This window comes from Grampus griseus (genome assembly GCF_964374135.1).
Source record: "Grampus griseus genome assembly, chromosome: X".
NCBI classification, from domain to species: Eukaryota; Metazoa; Chordata; class Mammalia; order Artiodactyla; family Delphinidae; genus Grampus; species Grampus griseus.
Window position 1 is genome coordinate 103,151,658 of NC_138999.1, and position 23,647 is coordinate 103,175,304.

General features: G+C 40.2%; 1 protein-coding gene across 2 annotated transcripts in view; it reads right to left on the bottom strand.

Moving 5' to 3' along the window:
• CUL4B (cullin 4B) overlaps positions 1-15,280 on the bottom strand; it is a 34,495-nt gene extending 19,215 nt beyond the window's left edge. For both annotated transcript variants that reach the window (XM_082681356.1, XM_082681355.1), the window contains exons 1-5: positions 15,213-15,280; positions 13,925-14,473; positions 11,721-11,836; positions 1,853-1,956; positions 322-391 (exon numbers count right to left, since the gene is read on the bottom strand). In XM_082681356.1, the coding sequence (XP_082537482.1) occupies positions 322-391; positions 1,853-1,956; positions 11,721-11,836; positions 13,925-14,473; positions 15,213-15,240 (867 nt within the window). In that variant the 5' untranslated portion in view covers positions 15,241-15,280. The remainder of the gene's footprint in view (positions 1-321; positions 392-1,852; positions 1,957-11,720; positions 11,837-13,924; positions 14,474-15,212) is intronic.
• Positions 15,281-23,647: the final 8,367 nt, after the last annotated feature.

Below are 23,647 nucleotides of genomic sequence, written 5' to 3' on the forward strand. Positions count from 1 at the left end.
CTAAAATGCAGAACCATCAGGCACCTTCACAAGTAACCAAATAGCGAGTGGGATAGCCATCAAGACTGACAGGCAAAATGTAACTTTTTTAATGAGATAAATACTTTTTGCTTAAGTGCTACAAAAATAAAAATGATCGTAAGGTGCAAGTCATTCTAAAATACTGGTTTACCTGTAACTTGCAGTTTTAAAATAGAAAACTCAACCAAAATTAGTTTCAGTCCCCCCATTGCAAAGCTTTTAAAACTAGCATTCCTGTATTTGAAGAAACTTATTTTAACTACAATATTTAGCTGAAATGTAATGCTTTTTCCATCTTACCATCTGTCTGCAATGGTTCTGCCAACATCTATCGATCTTCTTTAGAAAAAGAACACTATCCAATGAATCCGTGAGATATACGTTAAGGATATTTTAAAAGCGCTTAGTACAAGTAATATATGCAACGTAAGAGCACATCTGTCTTAAATACGGAATGCCCTAGGTACTAAATGAAACTAAACAGCACTTAATTATGAAACAAAATACTACTTCTTAAACTGTAAAAACATGTTAGATCCCACTAAAAAAAAAAATACCTCCAAAAACAAGTCTTAGTGGGACTTCCCTGGTGACATAATGGTTAAGAGTGAAGTAAGTCAGAAAGAGAAAGACAAATACCGTATGCTAACACTTACATATGGAATTTAAGGAAAAAAAATGTCATGAAGAACCTAGGGGTAAGACAGGAATAAAGACACAGACCTACTAGAGAATGGACTTGAGGATATGGGGAGGGGGAAGAGTAAGCTGTGACAAAGTGAAAGAGAGGCACGGACATATATACACTACCAAACGTAAGGTAGATAGCTAGTGGGAAGCAGCCGCCTAGCACAGGAAGATCAGCTCGGTGCTTTGTGACCACCTGGAGGGGTGGGATAGGGAGGGTGGGAGGGAGGGAGACGCAAGAGGGAAGAGATATGGGAACATATGTATATGTATAACTGATTCACTTTGTTACAAAGCATAAACTAACACACCATTGTAAAGCAATTATACTCCAATAAAGATGTAAAAAAAAAAAAAAAAGAATCCACCTGCCAATGCAGGGGACACGGGTTCGAACCCTGCTCTGGAAGATCCCACATGCCATGGAGCAACTAAGCCCATGCACCACAACTACTGAGCCTGCGCTCTAGAGCCTGCGTGCCACAACTACTGAAGTATGCACGCCTAGAATCCATGCTCCTCAACAAGAGAAGCCACCGCAATGAGAAGCCCGAGCACCACAATGAAGAGTAGCCCCCGCTCACCACAACTAGAGAAAGCCCGCACGCAGCAACGAAGACCCAAAGCAGCAAAAAAAAAAAAAAAAAAAAAACACCAAACCAAACCAAAAAACTGTCTTTGAAAAAAATGAAACAAACAAACTAACAACAAAAAAAAACAACAAGTCTTAGGGACTTCCCTGGAGGTCCAGTGGTTAAGACTCTGCACTTCCACTGCAGGGGGCACGGGTTCAATCCCTTGTCGGGGAACTAAGATCCTGAAAGCCACTAGGCCAAAACAACAAAAAACAAGTCTTAGACATAACTGAGCATTGTGTTTTCAGTTTATTATTTCCCAATTATCTTTCCTCAAAAAGAGTAAAGACATAAAGACATTTTATTTATTTACATTAATAGCACAATGTAGATTTGGACCCTAATTAGAGATAAAAAGTCAAATTTTGCATCTTCTTACTCCAGAGGCAAGATGAACAAAAAATAAATCTACAAAACACAGGCATTCCATTTCAAGCTGGGTTTAAAAGTGAGGGACAGAGAGGGAGGGATAGATGAAAATACAAGGTTTTTTGTTTTTAAAAGGATATTCTCTGAACTGATGAATTTGTGCTTTGATGTGATCTTCACAAATCTGTCTCAGCTGTTTGTACAAGTTTGCAGAAATCTTGTAAGAACAGAGATTTTCCACAGCCTGCAAAATTAAACACATACTTTCTTACGGAGTGAATGGGGAGGGGAGGGGGGATTTCTTGATTATTTACATCAAATTCCTATTATTTGTTATTTCTACCATGTCGGCTTATTAAAAAGGATTATTCGTCCATTTAAAACACAAGGTAAGGGCTTCCCTGGTGGCACAGTGGTTGAGAGTCCGCCTGCCGATGCAGGGGACACGGGTTCGTGCCCCGGTCCGGGAAGATCCCACATGCCGCGGAGCGGCTGGGCCCGTGAGCCACGGCCGCTGAGCCTGCACATCCAGAGCCTGTGCTCTGCAACGGGAGAGGCCACAACAGTGAGAGGCCCTCGTACCGCAAATAAATAAATAAATAAAATAAAACACAAGGTAAAATAGCAAAATATCAACATGGGTAGTGAACATTTTTCATAACCAGTGTACTATACCAACCCCCACACACACAAATTAATACATTTATTGTGGCAGTACAGGTTAAGGATGGAGGGAATCAAGCCAAATTCTCACCTTGTGAAGACCAATTTGTAACAACTGCTACATATAAATTCTGTCTTGTTCTTAAAAATGTTAATTGTTTTCATAAGCAGAATTCCATTTTGAGTTTGAAAATAATTTCACCAATTGTTTATTAGATGGGCTGGGTGGTCCAACCACTACTGAAATAAAATTTGTTTATACTTTCTTTGGTTTTCCTGAACAGAGCAATGCAGAATTTATTGCTAGCAGTATTATAATGAGTATGATATAATTATACACAGGGATTTTTCTCCAACATTGCAGCTTAAGAATATTTAAATAAATAGAGGTTTTAAAATTTGCACAATGGGATAAACATTAATTACTAAAGAAATACTGAATTTTTACTTCATTCTAATAGTTGAATTGGCCTTTTATACTCAGATCCAAAAGGACAAACTTGAGATTTCAGTGAGTTTCTTCTTATGTGCATCAAAAGACTTTCAAATTTAATACAACAGGCATGGTAAAACTCTTTGGATGAACTCTGATATAATCTACAATTTCAACTATTAATGACTTAAGTATAACACCAGGATTTTTTTCTCACCACAACACAAGGCAAAAATTCCATTAAAATTGACTCTAAGGGACCATCCAAGTCCTCTTGGTTGGAGTGGAATTTTATAAATATGTAGCTGGAAGTCATATTCCCAGCATGCACGTCCAGCAAATAAACTAGCAAATGAAAAGAAAGCTTAAAGGAAACCACTTATACCAAAGGAGGAAAGGCACTACACCTTACCAGGAAACAGCAGACCACTTAGATATAGCAGCTAAGGAGGAATAAGAAGGCTAAGTCTCTGCTGGCCACCACTTTCCATGGGGCCTTGGGTCAGGCCACAAATGCCTAAGTGTGTGTTTACGTTTATTTCATGTGCCTGACTGGTTCACATTAGTCCTCTATGGACTCTCTTCCTTCCTCCTTTAGTAGTCTTCTCATTGTACCTTGGTGTTCCTTTTGAGTGACTAATTTTCTCAGCATTTCTCGTTTTCCTGCTTAGATTCTGTCTTTGTATTTCACCTTCTCCACATTTCCCACCTGCAGTACTTTTCCAAGTCCTCCTTCACCATTCCCTTCTGCTGTGTTACTCTTTCTTCCATATATTAGTTCTCATCGCATCTATTTATCTTCTTACACAAGATACCATATTCCCTTACTACTCAGCTAGGTTCCACTTCTTCCAATAAGCTTTCCTTAATTGCCTTGGCTACCAGTGACTCATTTGGCACTATCACCAATCATACCACACTGACTTGTCCCTGAGTCAATATTGTATCTCTTAATGTGTATATCCTGTCCCCCAACTCTCCTTAATGACAGAAAGAGACCATGTGCTCATGTACTATATGTTCTTTAATACTTTTTGGGCTTTGAACCAGGTGAATATAGTAAATGTTCAAAAAACTAATGTAGGGCTTCCCTGGTGGCGCAGTGGTTGAGAGTCCGCCTGCCGATGCAGGGGGCGCGGGTTTGTGCCCCGGTCGGGGAAGATCCCACATGCTGCGGAGCGGCTGGGCCTGTGAGCCATGGCCGCTGAGCCTGCGCGTCCAGAGCCTGTGCTCCGCAACGGGAGAGGCCACAGCAGTGAGAGGCCCGCGTACCGCAAAAAAAACCCCAAAACCAAAAAACAAACAAAAAAACAAAAAAAACCCCCTAATGTACCTATAACTAGCAATGTGTCCTGCACACAGAAGGGGCTTACAGCGTAAGGAGAAAACTGGTCAGAAAACATATAATTACAAGCTACTGTGTTGGGTGCTATGACGGGGATAAGATAGAGGTGAGGTCCCTAACCCAATCTTTAGGGCAGAGGCAAGTCAGGAAAGGCTTCTGGAGCACAAGTAAAGAGGTGGAGTCCCAAAGACCCAGTGGGAAATGGATAAAGAGCTTATGGGAATAGTGAGAAATAAGAGAATTAAGCTGGTCTTCATATGCATACAGCTTCAGCTGTGTTTAGCTGGAGAATGGTTTAAGATATGAGAAGCAACAACAAAAGGAAAGGGAAAGGCAGGAGGATCTAAGGTGAGTTTTGAAGGTCAAGATGGAAGAGAACATCCTGCTTCTCTAATTTAGCCTTGACTGCTTAACATATAGACCAGATCTAGTAATTTCCGTTCCTTAAGAACTTTTCCATCAAGCTCTTCAGGTACCATTTATGGAGAAATCCCATAAGTGGTATAAAAAAATACAAAGGACTGAATGGTATGGTGCATGGTCTACTATCATTTATGTAAATTAAAAAAAAGGAAGAAAATTAATTTAAAAAACCTCCACACAGGGCTTCCCTGGTGGCGCAGTGGTTGAGAGTCCGCCTGCCAATGCAGGGGACGCGGGTTCGTGCCCTGGTCCGGGGGGATCCCGTGTGCCACGAAGCGGCTGGGCCCGTGGGCCATGGCCACTGGGCCTGTGCATCCGGGGCCTGTGCTCTGCAACGGGAGAGGCCACAACGGTGAGGGGCCCGCGTACCGCAAAAAAAAAACCTCCACACAGTTGTTTTTACACACATGAACCATTTCTGGAATGATACACCCAGTTACGTTTGTCAAGAGGGTTATTAGCTGGGGAAGCAGGGTTGGAAGATGGAGTGGAAGTGAAACTTTACTACATGCTCTGTAATACTTTTGGGGCTTTGAACCAGATGAATATTCTAACTATTCAAAAAACTTAAGTACTTGCCTCCCCCAATAAAACCCTATCTTCCCCACCACCATACTTTTTAGCATGGCATTCAAGGCTCAATAGTACCATTATTTTACTCTCATGTCTGTCTATAATCTTCCATACACCCCGTGATCTAAATACTCTGCTTTGCTCACTTTCAAGCAAGGTTTGTTTGGAGCAATCATGTGTGCCTAAAACAGTGGCTTCCAAAAGTTTTTGACAAGCCACAGTAAGAAATACATTTTATGTCACAATCCATTATACATAAAATTTATGTAATTGAAACAAAGTCTTCATGAAACTGTACTTACCATTACTATGTGTGATGTACTCCGATATTTTCTATTTTACCTTTTTTTAAAAATGCTGGTCACAAACTACTAATTTCACGAGCCTACTAGAATATAAGCACCTTAGGGGCAAGGACTAAGTGATCTCTATATGCCCATGGCATTTGTCCAGCTTTGCACACAGTAAGCAGTCACACAGTCACTGATTCAACAAGAATGGGGTGTTTACTAAGTACTCTGTCCTGTTAGGTGCTGGGATAGAAACATGAATAAGTGTTAAATCACTATTGAGGAGCTTGAGGTAAACTTTATTTTATTCCAGACCTTTGAAAAGCACTTTTAGTTTAGACATGTATCATTTTACATTTCACTAAACACTCTGGAAATCCCTAGAAGTTTGATCTGGTATAATTATTACTAATATAACCTTGTTTCACAGGTAACTATTTGTATTAAACATTCTGGATAATTCTATAAGTCTCTTAAATAAAACTATCTTTTTACTTAAGCTCTCAATCACTACTGGTTAAATATGCTGCCTTAAATCCTTTTTGCAGGTAGTTGGATATAAGATAAAAACATTCTAATAAGGTTTTAACTTTTATTCCTCTAAATCCCAACCCCTTTCCTCCAAAATTCATACATTGCATCAAACATATGTTTGTCTGAAGAAAAAAAAAACTCCTAAGAAAATATAAACGTGTAGCAAATGAAATGCAAAACTATAGTTCCTGAAATTTGCAGAATATAAGATTTAGAAACAGCAAAGGCACAGGAGCTTGCATTTGGTACGAGGAAAAGAGTGGAAATGAGGGTAAGAAGACTAGAATAAAAAAATGAAGAGGATTAAAATAAGGATAAAAATACAAAGAATGCAAAAATAAATGGTAAGGGAGGAAATCTGGAAAATTTTCTGATTTAGCAACAACAGACACTTAAGAAATTAAATTCCCACCAGGGTGCTGAACTTTGGTCACTGGCCTAACAGGTTGGGGCTTATTTTTCAAACCATAATGTTTAAAGAGAGAAAGAAAAGCATACCACAAAACTTTTCAACAACTGATACAACAATAAAACTCAAAATTATGTCTTTTTACATCTAGTAAAAATGCCTAAAATAAGATAATCAAAATATATCAAAAGCTAAGAATTTGCAGAAAGGAAGCCGAACAATGAAACCTAAATTATTTCTCTTTTTACATCTAGTAAAAATGCCTAATATAAGATAATCAAAATATATCAAAAACTAAGAATTTGCAGAAAGGAAGCTGAACAATGAAACCTAAATTATTTCTCTTTTTACATCTAGTAAAAAGAGCTTAAATAAGACAAATTATCAAGGACTAAGAATTTGTAGTTGGGATAAATAGCAGGGATAGTATTAACAATTCAGTAAAAACAGGAGTAATAGTAACGTGACAGACTAAGCTTAAACACATCAAAGGTTAAACTTACAGAACATAATACCTAGTCATCAACATAGAATATAATAGCTTGTCACTTCTGCTAAGAATCTACTACCTGCTCTCCACTGACTGCTTAAGAAACCCGATTTTACAATGGAAAATAACCTATACTCAGATGGATGCACTATTTGCTTCCAGTCTTGCGGTCATGTACTTGATGAATGAATCATTAATTGAAAGGCTCCATTATTTAAAATTTATTTCACAAAAAGCTAACCAAACAAGAGTTCTCCTTATTAATGATGAAATCATTTTCATCGGAATTGAAGAATGGACTAAGCTTACCTTCAAAGATAATAGCTAAAAATTTATACTAAGAATAAATGTAACACTCATACAGAAACCAGCCAGCTCCAAAAAAGGTAGCTGATTTAAAAACACTACACAGCTATTCACACAAGGCTGAGAACATGAGGAAAATAATCCCATTACTTAAAATATCACTTAGTAAAAAAGTCACACACCAAAACCAAGATGCCAACTATTAAGGTACTACATATAAAAACAAGACACATTCTTGAGCAGTGCAGAGGGACACTGTTCCTAGAGAGTTCTCTTTTTCTGTTATTTTTTCACTTTGGCTAATGATGTTTTCTGATGCATATTTGGGATGTAATCTATTTATCAGCCAGCTGTTCTGGCCCAGTGTGGATTTAGAATTTAAAAACATGTGTGGCTTTAGAGATGTATAATAAAACATAATCTTAAAGATACCTTTTTTAAAGACTCAAATACTATTTATCATCATCATCACTGATGACACGGACATACAGCAGGCAGTGTAGTAAGTACGTTTTTGCAGTATTTTATTTACAACTGAACAACCCTGCCATATAGGTAGTCTCCCCATTTTGCAAATGAGGAAACCAAGGCTTAGAGAAGTAACTCACCCAAAGTTATCATGAGTGGCAGATCTCAAATCTAAGGCAGGCTGAACAACTCAAAAGTCAGTGCATTTAACCATACTCCTATCTGTAGTCAATCAAAAACAAACAAGCAAACAAACAAAAAAACCCAAACCAAAACAACATGAACCACTGCCTCACTCTTAACAGGATTTCAAGGTTGTGGAGCAAAGATAATTTTTTTTTTTTTTTTTTGCGGTACCGGTACCGGGCCCCTCACCGCCCTCACGGCCGTGGCCCCTCCCGCCTCAGAGCACAGGCTCTGGACGCGCAGGCCCAGTGGCCATGGCCCACGGGCCCAGCTGCTCCGCGGCAACGCGGGATCCTCCAGGACTGGGGCACGAACCCGCGCCCCCGGCAGTGGCAGGCGGACTCCCAACCACTGCACCACCAGGGAAGCCCGGAAAGATAATTTTTAAACTCAGGTACAAGTCACACTTAAATCACTTTTAAAAGACAACGCTTACTTATTGCAAATATACTCAGAACAGCACGTTCTTTTCTAGAAATTAAAAACTTACACGAGGTAGTATATACAATCCACACTAGGGAAGACTTCCATGCTTAAGCCTTAAAGCAAAATGGTTTTTCATTCATAGAAAAAAGTTCTGCATAGACATATGCCAAGTAAGTGTTTACTTCAGGGACGGGGGTGGGGGGTGTGTGCTGAGGAGTTTGGAGAACTTTTGTTTGGTACACTACATACTTCTATATTGTTTCAATTTTAGAAGAGTACTTTTAAATTACATTTCAACCTGTTAAAAATCCAACAAGCACCTGAAATCCAGATGGTATGAAATAATTTTACTCCCTTTATCCTTTTATCCTCTTTTTTGAACTGGAACACCTCAAAATACTCTTTCTGAGAACAATCCCAAGGAGCATTTATAAAATTAAGGTCAAAAACAGCAAAAGAGCTAGAAACAAATGCTTTTGAATTTATTATTACAGAAGTAGGAAAGTATTATGAAAAATGCAAAGAGTGAAAAGTTGTAACGCTGACTTTAGGCTAAAGAAATGCAACTGAACAACAGTAGGTAAAGAATTCTGAAGTACAAGAAAGGAAAAACACAAAAAATGCGAGCTATGAGCTCTTGAAACACAAAGGGATTTAACAGAATCAACTTACCAGGAAAAATATTTTTTTAACCCAAAAGCTCTAGAAAAATATTCAAGGTAAAGTAAATAGGGTTCATTAGCAACTACAATCAATATGTTATAAATATGGGGACTTCCCTGTTGGTGCAGCAGTTAAGACTCTGAGCTCCCAATGCAGGGGGCCCAGGTTTGATCCCTGGTCAGGGAACTAGATCCCACACGCATGCTGAAACTAAGAGTTAGCATGCCACAACTAAAGAGCCCGTGAGCCGCAACTAGGGAGCTTGCCTGCCGCAACTAAGACCTGGAGCAACCAAATAAGTAAATAAATAAATAAATTTTTAAAAAATGTCAGAAATATGAAATATGTAAAGTAACACATTACTTAAATTAAAGATGCTGTATGCCAGCAAATCCAAAGAAACACCATATACAAGCACGAATGAAAAATAATTACCTTCTTTTTTAAAATTTATTTATTTATTTTTGGCTGCGTTGGGTCTTCATTGCTGCGTGCGGGCTTCTTCCTAGTTGCAGCGAGTGGGGACTACTCTTCGCTGCAGTGCGTGGGCCTCTCATTGCTGTGGCCTCTTCCGTTGCGTAGCATGGGATCCAGGCACGTGGGCTTCAGTAGTTGTGGCACGGGGTCTCAGTAGTTGTGGTGCATGGGCTTAGCCGCTCTGCGGCATGTGGGATCTTCCTGGACCAGGGCTCAAACCCGTGTCCCCCGGGTTTCCCTGGTGGGGCAGTGGTTGAGAATCTGCCTGCCAATGCAGGGGACATGGGTTCGAGCCCTGGTTTGGGAAGATCCCACATGCCGCGGAGCAACTAGGCCCGTGCGCCACAACTACTGAGCCTGCGCTCCACAACAAGAGAGGCCACGATAGTGAGAGGCCCGCGCACCACGATGAAGAGTGGCCCCCGCTTGCCACAACTAGAGAAAGCCCTTGCACAGAAACAAAGACCCAACACAGCCAAAAATAAGTAAATAAATAAATTAATTTTTTTAAAAAGTAAGAAGACCCAACTGTCTTTAAAAAAAAACCCGTGTCCCCTGCACTGGCAGGCGGATTCTTAACCACTGCGCCACCAGGGAAGCCCCCAAAAATTACCTTCTTTGATGACAAAGTTTCTTTTCCTAAAGTAAGACTATTTGCTTCAAACACTGCACTACAGAGGCATGTGAAGTGCTGTGGTGTATTAGTGAAAGTGCACTGGACTAAAAACCTGGGCATCTTGGTTTAAGTCCCCTGCTCTGCCAATACACGACTCTAGACTTTGGAGTCCCTGAGACTCCATTTCCTCAATAGAATAGGGATGATAACTACTACCTTATCTACTTCACAAAGGGTTTCTATAATGCTTAAATGAGATAATCCTACTTTGTAGGCTGTCACATACACTATACAAAGAAAAGATACTGGACCACATAATCGCTTAAGGCCTTTCCAACTGTAATTCTACTTTTATTACTGTACATCTCAGGAGCCACATGTGCAATATACCAACAGAGCCAAATGAGGTGAGCTTATCCTTAATACCTTAGTACTACTACTGACTACTCCCTGACACTTACATAGCATTATAATACTTATAATATTACACAGCATCACTACTATGTATTCGGCACCATTCTGTTTGGCATGCATTGATGCATTAAATTTAAACAGCAACAGAAACTAGTGATCTCAATTGACCTATTACAAGTGAAAAAGTCATACTGTGCCTTATGAAAAAGTTTAACTAGTGATAACATCAACTTATATTTCTATCGTAGTGCTTCAAGGTGTTTTTCACAAACATCTTATTTGAGTCTTATAAGCAACGCTGTGAGGTAGATAGAGCAGGAGTTCTTCCCCCATTTACAAAGGAGGAAACAGAAGCTGAGAGAGGTTTAGTACCTTGCCCAAGACCACAAGGGTAATAGAGCCAAAACTAGATCCCTTTGTCTTTTGACTCCTAATCCACTGTTTGTCCATCACCAAACTATCTCTACAACTAAAATGAATAGATGAAAACTACGAATTCTGATAAACTGAACGAACATAATTTCTTACAAAGTACTCATCAATACAAAAACTCAAGCCATTGGATTTTTTTTTAATATGAAACTACTGACTCTATAATGGAAAGTAACTTCTTGAATTGGTTGTGGCAAAAATACAGTAGGTCAAAGTATCTTGGTAGCAAGAAGTCTAAATCAGGAATTGCCCTTAATTGTATATTTACGTTCAACACTTCAAATACAGATCCATTTGTTAAGCAAAAGAAACAAACCTGAACCTCAGACCAAGTTGCTGAACTACAACCTGCTGATCATTTTTGGGCTAAGGTATGTCTTGTAGACCAGGAGAAAAGACAACATAAAGAACAAGAGAAAGAAATGGCAAAAGTATGCTAACAGCAAAGACGTAGAATAAAGTATATGGAGAATATCTGCATTTCTTGAGGGCTTTCCTACATAGGTAACACCACTTAGCAAGAAGTATCACAACAGAATGACATGTCACCAGAAATCATCTTTGGGATCCAGGCTATAGGATTCTATTATAGGTCAAACTTATTACAGCTAGGTACTCCTAACTGTAAATCCTAATTAGAAGGGTCCAAGATAAGCCCAATTTATACCAATAAGACTGTACCCATAGTTTATGTCAGAACATATGGTCTGATTATAAAACAGAGTGCATATATTAATCAAGAAATTGTAATTAGAAGGGAACCAAAAATCTACATAAGTGCCCATTTCAGAAAGTAAAATCCATATACATTTCACCTCAATTTACGCTAACCAAATCTGGTAATCCAAGTTAATACATACCTGATAGAGTTCTTCTAAATTGTACTTAATCGAAGTACTATTCTGGATAGCTTCCACTGCTTCTTTCAGTTTCTGCCATGTTTCATCTGTGTAGTTTTCTGGTAATTTAGGCTTATCTAGATGATATGTAAAAGGTTGATAATCAGAATAATATGTAGGATATAGTAATGAAAAGATCCACAAAATACTAGTATTACTGCTCTTTAAGGGTAAATTGTTATAAGTATTATATCTAACTATTAAAGTAACCATTATATTTAGGCTTAGTATAAAGAATAAAATTTGAAATGCCAGAATACTGTGTAAGTCATTTTGACTCACCTATTAAAACTGAAGGTGAGGGTTTTTTCCTGCTATTGACTGAATTGCTTCAAAAAATAAAAATTCAAGAATGACAAATAAAAAATTAACAATCCTGATCCTATTCCATCATGTGTAAACCAAAGTCAACATGAATTTTGTACCTGAAACGTAAAATACTGAGTGCCTACTACGTACAAGGTACTTTATAAACATCTTAATTTTCCTAATAATGTCCTAAGGAAAGTATTATTATCCTTATTTGGCAACTGAAGCTGGAAGACTCATTTAGTAAGGCTTGCCCAAGGTCACCATAGCTAGTCAATGGTAAAACTGGGATTCTAACTCAGGTCTGTTTGACCCCCTTATTTATGTAGTATCTACAGGAATGGAGAGAAACATCTTAATTCATGTTTTAATTTAAACTGCATTTATGAGCAGAGTAAAATATTAAAAAATTAAAACATCCAAACAACTCCAGAACCTATGTAGCACTTTCAGAATGGAAAGGTACATCTTAATCCAGGCTTTAAACTTCACTGACCAGCAATGAGGTTTTTTTAAATTAAAACATCCAGATACCTTAATAATGTGTTTTTATTTTGGGAGGGGGAGAAAAAAACCCAAACAAAATCTCTGAAACCGGTATACAATGCAATTAGGGTCATAGCTCATCTCTTTAAAAATCCTTGGCTATTAAATTGATATATTTTAAATAAAACAGTGAACAAATTAGTCAATTACAATTCATATTTACTTCAGAAAAGTCTACTATTAAATCAGAAAGATTACAACACTTGAGAGCCTGGAGGTGGGAGAGGAGTGATAGAAAAAAGAAAAGGTTAAAAATAAACAACACTATACTCTGCTTAAAACAAAATAGAGCATATTACTGATTTCCACACTAATGTTGAAAATACAAGCATGGAGAATCTTAATGTTCTCAATACTAATATTTAGCCACAAGGCACTGTTCTGGTAAATATTACTTTAGTTCATTCATTTTACTTGCCCATTTAATAAACATTTTAGCATCCACTACTTGCCAGTTAAGAGTGTCGAAAAAGAGAAACAGAAACACACTCAAGAGATTAAAAAGTAATTCAGCTCAATTACATTTAAAAAAATTGTTGATTTTACATTTGCATCAATGCATTCACAGTACTCTCAAGCACATATCTCAAAAACTTGAAATGAACAAATTTTCCTAAAAGCTGCAGGTCAGTACTTTAGGACCCATTTCAGTGATTAAAAACAAAAAAGATGTAGTAATTGTTCCTATCTTTAGACTAGTGGTACACAGAGTTACTACTGTGTATACACAGTATTTTCACTTCCAAATCCTACCTTTGGAAAGAAATGAAGAGATCATAAATACTTTTCTCCAACTATTGCTTCCACAATGAGTTTCAAGAGTGTAGTATTCAACATTATAAATCTAACTATAAGTCTTCTTTGAACATGAAAAAAATCACTAGTCCTATCTGCATTTCTAGGGACTAGATAACGTGGCCTACTGAAGGATAAAAATAAAAATCCCAGCAGTGCCAAGGTTCACTATGCACCTGAAATAAATAAACCTTTTTAGAATACAAATTTCTCACCTGTAAAATCCGGATCAATCATATCGGTTGTCAGTGTTATAAGGCATAACAGATTAGATACAATAGGCTGAGACAGACCTCAAAATACTGCACAGAAACACCTGGTGTCTGCTTCAGCACAAGGATACTAACCACCCCCGGAAAATGAACCCTCCACCCAAAAAGGACCTCCCTCCACCTCATTGATTATGCATAAAACATTAGGCCACCTCTATACTGTTTAATATATTAACAGAAATAGAGCACGTGACCACTCAAGTGTCAAATCCTTAGGTGATTATGGATTTTGGCCTTGGTTACCTTTAAAATTCTTGATCACTAACTTCTTAGCAGAGCCAGGCTTGCTGTTAGCAAAGCTAGAGACGGTGGTAGAAGATTTGGCTAGGCCGTTTGCGTGATGCACCGAAGCCACAGAAGAGATTAATATACTCTTATTTTTAAGTTGCTGCTGCTGAGATGTTGCAGCAGTTGGTGAAGATGAGGAGGAGGAGGAGGAGGATTCCTCAGCCATCTTCGCATCAAACCCTACAAACTCCAGGGTGTCTTCAAAACGCAGCTTCTTCTGTATCGGTACGTGGCTGGGAGCAGCCACTGAAACCCCCAGGCAGGAGAAGGACGAGGTTGAAGGGGATGCCGAATCCCTGGGTTGTAAAGGAGTGGAAGAGGAGGGAGAGGTGGAATCAAAGTCTTCTCTCTCGTTACTACTGTTACTGCCGCTGCTGCTGCTGCTGCTGTTTAACTTTCTCTTCTTGGCAGAGGTGGGCGGAGTGGTGCTGGTATTACCATCAGTGGCAGATCTGACCTCCTGAGCAGCAGCAGCAGCAGCTGAGGGATTGGGGGAAGAAAAACCTGTTGGAAACATGAAAATAGCGGGGTCAACAGGCAGACGAGCATCAAAAACCTACGTTTATATGCCTGAGTGCGTGTAGGAGAGAAGGTGGCAATGCTAGAGGGGGAAGGGAAGAAAGAGAGGAGAAACACAGAGGACGAGAAGGAAAGTGAAGGGGGGGCTCCACCGGGGGAATGGGAGGGTTTGGGAAGGAGGATAGGCTGACACCAGGAGTGAGCAGAACAAGGGGGGAGAGCGAATGAGGAGGCAGACAGGTAAACGGCCGTGCCGTCCCCCTCCCCTGCTTTTCGGTCTCTCTCCCCCCTTTCTGCAGGAGCGACTCAGTAAGTCTGTGAGGCTGCAGCTCCTCCTCCTTTTCTCCCTCTCTCTGGGAGGGGAGATGCCGTGGTTGGGGGGAGGGGGGAGGGGGAGAGAACCGGAGCTTGTTATTGTCAATAGCACAAGAAGCTAAAGATGGCGCCACTTCCGGTCACGCGGCGGCGAGGGAGGGGCGGTGTTAGTCCGCGAGAGTGGGGGGTGGAGAGCAGCACTGCAGGCGGCCGGGGGGCGGGGGAGCTGGCTTGTGGGGAGGCGGCGGGAAAGGGGCCGCTGAGGCGCCCGAGACGCTCGCGCTTGCTCTCCCTCCGCCTCCCTCTCTCGCTCCCCTTCCCAGGCAGCACTCTCCTCCCCCGGCCCACCGGTTACTTCCACCCCCTCCTAAACAGTCCCGCGGGAAGCTTCGCGCCGCAACGCCCTTACCGGAAGTGACTGAGCAGACACTTTTCATAGCGCCCAGATCCCGAAGCCCCCAGGTCCGCAGGACTTGAGTGGGGGTGGGGTGGGGGAGGGAGAAGGGGGGGCAGAGAAGTGGAAAGGGAGGAGGGGGCGGGCCTTCGAGACACCTTCGGAGCTCCTGATTGGAGCTTCCTGAACGCGAGGCGGGCAGGGAGGGGTGGTGGCGGGAGAAGGAGCGGGAAGGAGCCTGAAGGGGAGGGAAGGTGGTGACGGTGAGGGGCGGGGTGAGCTAGCTGGGAAAAAAGAGGGAGGGAGTAAAAGTAAGGGAACGGAGAATGGAAACTTTGAAAGCGATAAAGGAATAAGGAGGGGTTGCAAGGCGAGAGGAGTAACCCGAAATGGAGGAAAATAGAATCATGCCATTATGCCTAATGCTAGGGAGGAATGTCATGATGTTAAGATAGGAAAGGAAAAGAAAAAGAACTTATATAGAAAGAAAAATGAGTTTTTCATTCGGTTGAGCTATAAATTGTTTCTCTTTTATGTCAAGGACACAGCTGACCCAATACTGAGTGTTTTGATACCTTTCTCAGTAATGTAGTTGCAAATCCTTTTACCTTCCTACCAGGAGCATTTTCTAAGATGGCTGGCTAGAGTTAAGGGTGCATTCTTTTTTTTTAAATTAATTTATTTTTTGGCTGCGTTGGGTCTTAATCGACGGTGGCTTCTCTTGTTGCGGAGCACGGGCTCTAGGCACGCGGGCTTCAGTAGTTGTGGCTCACGGGCTCTAGAGCACAGGCTCAGTAGTTGTGGTGCACGGGCTTAGTTGCTTCATGGCATGTGGGATTTTCCCAGACCAGGACTGGAACCAGTGTCCCCTGCATTGGCAGGCGGATTCTTAACCACTGTCCCACCAGGGAAGCCCGAGTTAAGGGTGCATTCTAAGGCCAAGAAACAGGAAGGTAACTAACACTTCTCCCTAACACAATTCCCAGGACCAACCCCAAGCCCCATCAATCATTAACTCAGTAATTTACAGACTAAACAGAGCCACTTCTTTTACCAAATCCTGGTTCATACGTTTTGTCTCAAGACGTTTTAGGACAACAATATTGGCAAAAGTCAATCTTTTCTACCAGTATAGTACATGAGTGCAAATTTTAAAATGAAGTAATCCTAAGAACAAACCTCTAAATTTGGTTAAATTAGCAACAATAAACCGTGTAAATCCCCTGTTGGGAGTTTTTATTTAACCTGAGGGTATTGGGGGGGAGGAGATGTAGGAGAACACAATGTCAAATAAAACTAAATTTGCCAACCTGTTGATCTTTCTAACTGCGGAAACATTCAAGGAGCGTGTACTGAAAGACTCTGTATGCCAGACACTATACCAGGTCCTGCCATCAAGAAGCCAGAGGGAGAAGAGTCTCAAAACTAATTTCTATAACAGTACTATAACCAACGTACGAAGTGCTGCAGCAACAGGTGAAACAAGACATTTGAGAGAATTCTGGAATAGTCAGGAAGAGCTTCACAGAGGAATTGAGGTTTATGCTGGGTCTCAAAGAGGAAGTTTCCAAAAAGACAAGAGGAGAGAGGGTGAAAGCCATCCTGGGCAGTGGAAACAGGGGCAAAGCAGGGAGTTGTGAAAGGGCCTGGCCTGTTTATGGAAAAATGGAAAGTGCAGTGAGGCTGGAAAGTAGTATGTCTGGTTGAAAGTAAGAAATGAGGCTCAAGGATGCCTGGAACATGAAGCCAAAAATTTTGGAGTCTACCCTGTAGGGTAGGGTAGATGGTATGGAGACCAAACTGGGCTTTTAAAAGCAGGGTAGTGACAGGATTATGGATGGAGTAAAAGCAGTTTGTATTGTACAGTTTGAGATAGACAAATCAGAACCCTAAGAATAAATCAGTTTTCTTAATTTTGTTTACACAGGTCCACTTTTTATTTTTTATTGTCTTGAAAAGTCCTTGGTTAAAAAGCAAATCCTCCTAGAAAAGACACCAACTTGGGCCACTATCAGCTTTGTGCTGTTTGATGACAACAGGCTGAAAGCAAGGCTCTAATGGAACTAAGGCCCCAGGGCCACAGAGAAGAGAGATAAGAGGCCTCAAAGGGGGAAGATGGACTCCTACCTGTTTCGAATGAACCGTGTTGTTGTTCCTGTCCAAAATGAGACTGTAAACTCTTAAGGCCAGGGAAGATATCTGAAAATATTAAACCCTCTTTTATTCTGTCTCACATTTCACACGGTGCTGAACAACTGTGTAAATTCAGAGTAAATACTTACTGAATTGAGTATTTCATTGAATGAGAATAAAATAATGCCATGTCTTCATAAGGGAGGATTAACTGGCTACTTTTCAGGACAATGATAAAGGTCGTTCTAATTCATGTACTTATATTCCTTAGAAGGGTGTATGGATGGGCCAGCTGATAATGGCCCAAAGTGGTACCCTTTCTAGGAGGATTTGTATTTTAACCAAGGACTTTTCAAGACCAAAAAAAAGAAAAAAAAAAAGTAGGCCTTGTTCTAATTCATGTAATTATATTCCTCAGAAGGGTGTATGGAAGTGCTAGCTATTTTAAAAATTACAAAAATTAGTGCCATACAAAGATAAACTTTTATACTAACATACAGGATAGCTGAATCCTGTTAATATTCAACTACGTGGTAGTAATCATAGCTCCCAATCTGACACGGTTATCTAAGCCCTTCAGTCTTCCACATTACATGTTAGCTCTAAAAGCACAGATACTTGACTCTTGAGCTCTAGCTCACTTTGAATGACCCAGTAGTCTAACCTACTAGTTAAGTTTTCCATGAAATATCCTTAAGTGAGTTTCATAGGAAAATATTTTTTCTTTTTTTTCTTAGTGGTTAATAAAAATCTTCCTTTTGAGGACTTCCCTGGTGGTGCAGTGGTTAAGAATCCGCCTGCCGATGCAGGGGACACGGGTTCGAGCCCTGGTCCGGGAAGATGCCATATGCCACAGAGCAACTAAGCCTGTGTGCCACAACGACTGAAGCCCGCACGCCCTAGATCCCGTGCTCCACAACAAGAGAAGCCACCACATTGAGAAGGCTGCACCGCAACGAAGAGTAACCCCTGCTCGCCACAACTAGAGAAAGCCCGTGCGCAGCAATAAAGACCCAACTCAGCCAAAAATAAAATAACTAAATAAATTTATATAAATAAAATCATTAATTAAAAAAAACTTCCTTTTAACATTTTACAGTCTTAATTTATTTTGTGCCAGGTCAATTCTCACATATTTAGCACATCTTAATATGGATACGTAATTTATGTAATTTTTTTAATTTAACATTTACATTTTGTGGCACAAACCAACTTAGATATTACTATGTGATGTATGAAGACCAGGACTTTGTGTCTTTTTGGAACTTCGGACCAATTTAAAAGGAAGAAAAACCCACATTGCTTTGTAAAACATCTTTTACATCAAGAATCGACTAATTGGGGCTAACTAAAACATAAGCTTATATTCTATATACCCAAATGTTTGCCAACCAACATTAAAGACATTCTCAGCATTAAAATACACTTTTCAAGGTTAACTCAATGAAACCACAATAATCAAGTCGTGCAATGTAGGACACCATACAATTATGGCCATTATCAGACTAAACCCGATTGGGCACTTAACATATTCCATATACAGAATCTTTCATCTGGTGAGTTCAACTCATATCTTAGAAACATTAATAAAACTTAACAATGCTGCCAGATGAGGTACAGTTATTATTGGCCTTCTTTTAATCAAGTAAATAAATAAATCTGTAGCTATTTATAAAGGTAAGTATATGCATAAAGGAAGAGATACAAATAAAGACAGAGGACTATCTAATGTCCATTCCCCTATTTTTATAGGCATCTCTCTAAAAAGGCAGAGTGTAACCAGTTTCCCTTTTTTGATCATGCAGATTCCCCTGGGTGCGTGGTTTGGGGTCTTCTCCAGACATCTCTGAGGAGGGGTTTGTCAGTGAATACTCACTCTGTGAAGCCTTGTTATCCATGGGTGGGATCTTCCTTAAAAACAGGAGATAACTGCTTGCTCAGAAAGATGTTCCCGCAGCAAGCATTAAGAACGCGTCCAGAAAAGACAACTGCTGGGTAAAAGCAGGTTCTCTACCCACTTTTCCGAAGGACCATCTCTGAAGGAGGGAAATACAGAGGAGTCAGACCTAGCAGTGGTGACATAGTAAACATGTCATAATAAGGGTTTTGTTATGCTATCAGTAGCAAAGGACTGATAGGGGATGACCAAGGCCAAAGCTTAAGCAATGATGATCCAGCTACACAATGTGAATTCACCCTTTGTCCATCCTGGAGTTGCTTTATAAAGCAAGGAATTTAATAACAAATGCTGAACCTATGGTGTTCAGTAAAATGTAAATAAATGACACAGATCTCCTGTTTTTAACAAAATCCATTCTATGTAAAGTTATCTCATCAACTGAATATTTACTGACTTGGGTACATCAACCATTAGAGTACTTATCTCCTTATCTCAAGAGATTTTATCTACTGTTATAACCTGTGAACCATCTGGAAAGTAGATTTTTAAGAAGCAACAGTTAGGGGCAGGCAGTTTCCCCTGGGGGTTTGCGAGTGGGGGACGGATCAGTCACAGATTACTTCTTCCTTTGGTGCTGCCAAGCACTTGCTTATTCTGGAGTTGCTGGGCCTATTTTTAACCTTCTGCTCATTTTATCAATGACTCTCACAGCCCTTCCACCCCCACCCTGCTTTAAGGTTTGATCTTCCAATGGCTTCAGCTTTTCTTAAGAGCAGGGCCAATTTAGGTTTAAATCAGAGGTTCCCAACTCTAACTGCACAACAGAATTGCCTGGGGAGTTTTTAAAAAAAACACCTTTGCCCAGGTCTGCACCTAGTCCAACGGAATTAGAATCTCAGTGAGTAGGGCCTCAATTACCAGTTTTTTTAAGAAGCTCTCTGGGTGATTCTACATAACTCCAGGGTTGAGGCCACAACTGTAGGTGAAATAAGTACCACTGTGATTTGAATGAGGCTGATAAGCCTTTGTATTCCTTTTAATGCCTGAAATATCACAATTATTTATTCATTCCTTTTGATAAAAATAGCCGCCTTCTCTAGGAATCCTTTTTTCAAATGCAAATTAGCCAGGAAGACTTAGTTCCTGACCCTTTTAGGTGAATGCTTCTTGGGAACAAAGGATAATACAAAAGTCCTAAGTGCCTGGAGGTAAACAGAACTATGTGTAGGCACTGCAATGTGGGTAGGGGAAGACAGTTACCATCAAGGGAGGAAAGATTTCTGAGAGTACATTTTGCTGACCTCACAGTATTGCCTGGGGCCAACCCTGCTTTGAGAGGACTGCATATTTAGCATCAAGTCAAATTTGACAGCTTCTCTCAGCTGCCAAAATCATGTTAAAAGAAAATTTTAATTTTTTAAATAAGCAAAACAAAGAGCAGACATTGGGAATGTAGGTTTGGAGCTATCCATAAATGCCCAACTTTTGAATTATCACTCACCATATGGATGTTTCTATTGCCAAATGATCTGTTTTTCCTGATTCTATTAAATGTTCTTTATTCCCACAGATAGCATTATCTCTCTTGCCAATTCATTTGGTCATTCAATAAAAATGTATTGAGCAAACTACTCTGGGCAAGGCATGGTGCTAGATGTCATAAGGGACTACAGATGTCATAAGGGAATACAGAACTAATACAAAATTCCATTTGCAGTTGATTTTACAGTTTTTCAAAGCACTTTCACACACAATCTTATTTTATCCTCATAACCACACTGTGAAATAGGTCAAGTGCCATCCCCATTTTACAGATGAGAAACATGCTCAGGGCAGGAGGTTAAAATGACTTGCCAAAGTCACAAAGCACAGACTTAAACCAAACCCAGCTTTTCTCTAACTCCAAATACAGTACTTCCCATAGTTTATAATTTAGTAAGGAGACATGCCATAAAAATGTTTCAAGTAATAGACAAGTTAGGAAAAAACATTCAGAGCCCCACTCACCAGGAGGAAAAAATGAGGAATAATGAAACAACTCCTTTATGGAGATGAGCCAAATCACAGTGCCCAAAAGGAGCCCAAGCTTGGATTTAGTTCAGGCCATCATCAAGCACACAGCACACAGCACCAAGCAATGTACCTTCAAAGACAGAGTGGCAGTTTGGTTATAGAAAATCGGTCCATTCCCTGGCTGGACCCTCAGCCAGTGGCTGATCTTCACCAAAGGTTGAATCCAGCTCCTCCTAGCCAAATCCAGGCAAACACTGAACAAACCTTGCCCGAGGACCCATTATGATCCAGTCACTGAGTATACAAAGACAATCCTTGCCCTCAAACAGTTCTCAACTGGCCTAGTGGGCGAGGCATAAAACTACAGGGCAGAGCAGATAAAGGCTGGTAATAGGAACACAGAGGAGAGACACCTGCACAGCCTAGGAAGGTCGGGTGTGGTGGGGTGGAGAAAGGGTAAGGGTGGGGAGTTAAGAATAGCTTCCAGAGAAAGTAAATTTAAATCCCAGAGAGTAAGTGGGAACTAGCCAGGAAAGGGGAGTGGGAAGGATGGGGGGGCACAAAAAGGGAAAATGGGGAGCACAGTTAAATCCTGAAGGTGAGAGAGAATAAGGCATATTCAGGAAATTGCAAGGAGATAGTTCTCAGGAGTAGTTTCAGTCTTAACCAGAAACCCTGGAGTGCTCAGGACAGAAATCAAGGCAGCATCCCAGTCTCAAATCTGGTACAGCAATTCCTAGGCCTCTTAGCACTGAGCCTTACTTCTATACCCTACTTGCTGTTGGAGCTGTGGCTACTGATAATAATTCTTGCTTTGAGCCACACTGGTTCAGGAATTGGACAAGTTGGGCTCATCATTAGATACAGGAACTCAGAATCACAAAGGGCAGGAGGAGAGGGTGATGAGGCATGGGAAATAAGATAATGAGAAAGAAATGAGATGATACAGATGCATGTATGACCACAATATTGGACAATGCTACAGGAATTCAGACGAACTAGAGCAGGGTTTGGGAAATAATGGCCAGTGGACCAAACTCAGCCAGCTGCCTATCTTTATAAAGAACGTTTTATTGGAACACTGCCATACTCATTCATCTACATATTTTCTGTGGCTGCTTTTGTGCTAAAACAACAGAGTTCAGTAGCTGCAACAGACCATATGGCCCGCAGAGCGTAAAATATTTCCTACCTAGTCGTTTACAGAAAAAAAAATTGCTGACCCTTGCTCTTAAATATGCTAAGTGCTAAAAAAAGATACATGGAGAATGTTTAGTGGTGGCACAAAGGACGAAGTGATTCAAAACACACTAAGGATTTTCTGTTCCTAGTCTGCATCACCTTTGACACAGACTTCAAAGAATGGCAAGAGAATATTCTTCGACAGAATGACTAAATGTGGTATATTCACACAAGAAAATACTACACAGCATTGAAAAATAAATTGCAGTTACATGCATAAATCACAGAAATAATGTTACATGAGAAAAGCACATCACAGAATACATACATACAATTTGGTAATTTTTTGTAAAGCTCAAAGATAAGAAAACTCATGGATATATAATGTGATAAAACTTAAAATATAGAAGGGAAATAATAAACACAAAATCCATGATAGGGGACTGCTTTAGGGGAAGCAAAGGGGGAGAATTTAGGTAGATTCAAAAGCATTGGTAGTGTTCTAGTTCTTAAGCTGATGATGGGTTCTTGGATTTTTGTTTTATTATTATGCTCCATAAATTACATGTCACACATATTCTTATGTATATATTAAAATTATATAATAAAAAAAAGTTTAAGTATAAAGACAGCAAGTGGTGATCAGTTGAACGCTAGAGCATAGCAGTTTGGAGAATGAATACCTGGAAGAGATGGAAAACGACAACTAGGACTGATTTTTGGAACATTTCTCCTGGATTCCCTGAAATTACTCAGGAGCTGGAGGAATCGCCCTCCAACCTGGTGGAAGAATAGACTTCCCATGGTCCACAAGATAGGGGCTTGGAATTGTTATTTGTATACTAATTATACAAATCTGAACTTAATTTGTAGTATCAGGATGGTGAGATCTGGAAATCTACAAGTTACCTGGAAAAGGGAACAATGTGTACAAAGACATGGAAGTATGAGGAAAATCATGGCCCATTTAAGCAAATGCAAGCATGACCATGCTGTGTGACTGATGTGCAATAGGCCTACAGGGAGGATGGCGGGAGACGAAGACAGGCAGGGTTCAGACCATGACGAACTTTGTACGGCATGCTCCAGAGTTTGGATTCACTCCATTAGGTCATGGGTAACCCACTGAAGGGCTTCAAGCAGTGAAGGGAGTAATATGATCAGCTGTACATTTAGAGATGTCCAGGTCTCAACAACCTTTGACTATAAAATGAGGTGACAG